This window comes from Fonticula alba (assembly GCF_000388065.1).
Source record: "Fonticula alba strain ATCC 38817 unplaced genomic scaffold supercont2.6, whole genome shotgun sequence".
Lineage (NCBI taxonomy): Eukaryota > Rotosphaerida > Fonticulaceae > Fonticula > Fonticula alba.
The window spans coordinates 2082642-2084808 of NW_009242976.1; the positions used below are offsets into that span (position 1 = coordinate 2082642).

Below are 2167 nucleotides of genomic sequence, written 5' to 3' on the forward strand. Positions count from 1 at the left end.
TGTCACCACCATGCGTCACGGTGTCCCGGAGTTCTTTCGCACCCTCAGCGACCAGTATGAGATTGTCATCTTCACTCGTGAGCCCTCCACCGTACGTCGTAGCCTCCCCGCCCCCCCCCTCTCCTCGCTCCCTCCCTCGTTGTCTCGGTACCCCGCGCACAGCCGTTCCCCATCTCACCCGGCCTCGCCGCCACACCGGCCGACCCTTGCGCCATGTGCAGTACGCCATGCCCATCATCGACAAGATGGACTCTGAGGGGTACATCTGGTACCGCCTGTACCGGGACTTCACCCGCCACGAGAAGGGCGAATACTACAAGGATCTGACCAACCTGAACCGCGACCTGCGGCGGGTGATCCTGCTGGACACTCGGGCCGACGCGTCCAAGACGCACCCGGAGAATGTGGTCGTCGCCCCGAAGTGGGACGGCAAGTCCATGGACTTCTGGCTGCTGGATCTGATCCCCTTCCTGCAGACGCTGGCCTCCACCCGGACCACGGACGTCCGGCCCATCCTGACCTCCTACCAGGGGACCGACATCCCGTCGGCCTTCGCCGAGAACCAGAAGCGCCTGGAGGCCGAGATGGAGCTCCGCCGCGCGCAGCAGGCCCAGCAGGCCCAGCTCCAGGCATCCAAGCCGCAGCTCACCCCGCCGGCCTTCGGCGGTGCCGGTGGCAGCGTCAACCCCTGGCGCCGGTAAGCCCCGGCCCGGGGGCCGGCCGGTCCAGTGTTGGCTGGGTGTCCGGTCCGGTGTCCGGTCCTCCCCCCCCCCCCCCCCTTTCCTTTCCCCCCTTCCTTCTGCTGCCGGGCGTGGTCCTATAGATTTCCCGCTCCCTGCCCCCCTGCGGCGGGGGGTGCCCTCCTCCCTCCCTCCTCCCCCCTCCGCCTACAGCTCCGTGTTTCCCATCCCGCTACCCGCCAGCAAAGGGAGGCCCCTGCACTCCATTTTCGATCCAAATACATGCTTCCCGAAGTCCCCTGCGCCGGCCCCCGGGCTTTTGTCGCATGTCCGTCTATGTGCATTTATATTTTGGGAGAGAGAGAGCCGGGGAGCTTCGGTCGGAGCGGGCACACGTGCGGTCCTTCCGCCCAATGTCCAGGACCCGGGGGGAGGGGGGGGGGGGGAGCAAGAAAGAGACCCGGGCGAGGAAGAAAGCCAGGCAAGAAAGAGAGCCAGGCAAGAAAGAGACCCGGGCGAGGGGGAAAACAGGCGGCGTGTCACCTCTCTAGCCCGAAGTGGATCTGCAGGCGCTCGATCAGCGGCTGGTCGGTGATGCCCTCCAGGAGGGAAGCCACCCCAGGAGCCAGGCCATTCCCCGGCAGGGAGAGATACTCGTCATACAGGCGTCCAAGCAGGGGCTGCCGCACGAGGCACGACTCCAGGCCGAGGAGGAATTCCAGAGACCGGGCCGCGGTGGCCATATGCCCGAGAGCCGGGCCGGCCGCGCGGACCATGGCATTCAGCAGGAGCAAGCCCTGCGTGGCGGCCAGCGCCGGGCAGGCCAGCGGCCCGGCCCCAGGAGCAACGGCAGAGCCCGCATGTCGAGGCGAGGCCAGCACGCGCAGACCCGATGTCCCGGCTCCGCTCAGCAGGCCGAGGATCGCGCGCTCCAGCTCCCCAAGGGCCGACATTTCCTGCTCGCGCGCGCGCGTGACAGGCGGTCAGCCATCGTGCCAAGGGAGCACACCCCTTGACAGGGGCAGGAAAGGGGGAGAAAGGAAAGCGGGGGGAATGCAAACGAGGGGGGCCCACGAGGGAAGAGGGCACCGGGAAACATGCGCACCTCCACTTGGTCCGGTCGAGAGGTGTTGGTAGCGTGCCACAGGCAGAGGATGGCATTGCCGGCGAGCTCATGCAGCTCGGCCACCAGGGCCCGGTCAGCCGCCGGCAGGGCACACTCGGCCCGGTCACAGCAAAGGTCCAGTGCCAGCGGCAGCGTGGCGACGGCCAGGGCCACGTCCACCGGGACCGGGTGGTCATACTTGTGGGTTTTTTTTCCCCGCCCACCCCGCACGTTGGAAAGGACGAGCCAGAGTTAGCTTACCACCACCGGGCGAGACAAAGTCAGGAAGGCGCCCCCCCCCCCCCCCCCCCCCCCCCCCGACACATCCACCTTCTGTCCATCTGTCTGTTTGTCCTCCCTTCCCCCCCCCCCCCCCCCCCCC

At 67.8% G+C, this 2167-nt stretch overlaps 3 protein-coding genes across 3 annotated transcripts in view; 1 reads left to right on the plus strand and 2 right to left on the minus strand.

The window, feature by feature from the left end:
• Window positions 1-10: 10 nt before the first annotated feature.
• H696_04103 (hypothetical protein) lies at window positions 11-701 on the plus strand (the record flags this gene model as incomplete). The annotated part of the gene is made up of 2 exons (XM_009497986.1): window positions 11-91; window positions 222-701. The coding sequence occupies 2 exons, from the start codon at window positions 11-13 to the stop codon at window positions 699-701; spliced, it is 561 nt and encodes a 186-aa protein (XP_009496261.1).
• A 416-nt stretch (window positions 702-1117) lies between these two features.
• H696_04104 (hypothetical protein) lies at window positions 1118-2063 on the minus strand. The gene is made up of 2 exons (XM_009497987.1): window positions 1786-2063; window positions 1118-1636 (listed from the first exon to the last, which is right to left on the minus strand). The coding sequence occupies exon 2, from the start codon at window positions 1631-1633 to the stop codon at window positions 1220-1222; it is 414 nt and encodes a 137-aa protein (XP_009496262.1). The 5' UTR covers window positions 1634-1636; window positions 1786-2063; the 3' UTR covers window positions 1118-1219.
• The window catches only part of H696_04105 (hypothetical protein), a gene marked incomplete at both ends in the record, with an annotated part of 4146 nt that continues 3642 nt past the window's right edge, over window positions 1664-2167 (minus strand). Inside the window, one exon of the mRNA XM_009497988.1 lies at window positions 1664-1691. Within this exon, the coding sequence (XP_009496263.1) occupies window positions 1664-1691 (28 nt within the window). The remainder of the gene's footprint in view (window positions 1692-2167) is intronic.

Bases quoted from the DNA above. Each gene is read 5' to 3' on its own strand.
- H696_04104 (XM_009497987.1), bottom strand. From the start codon at position 1,633: ATGTCGGCCCTTGGGGAGCTGGAGCGCGCGATCCTCGGCCTGCTGAGC.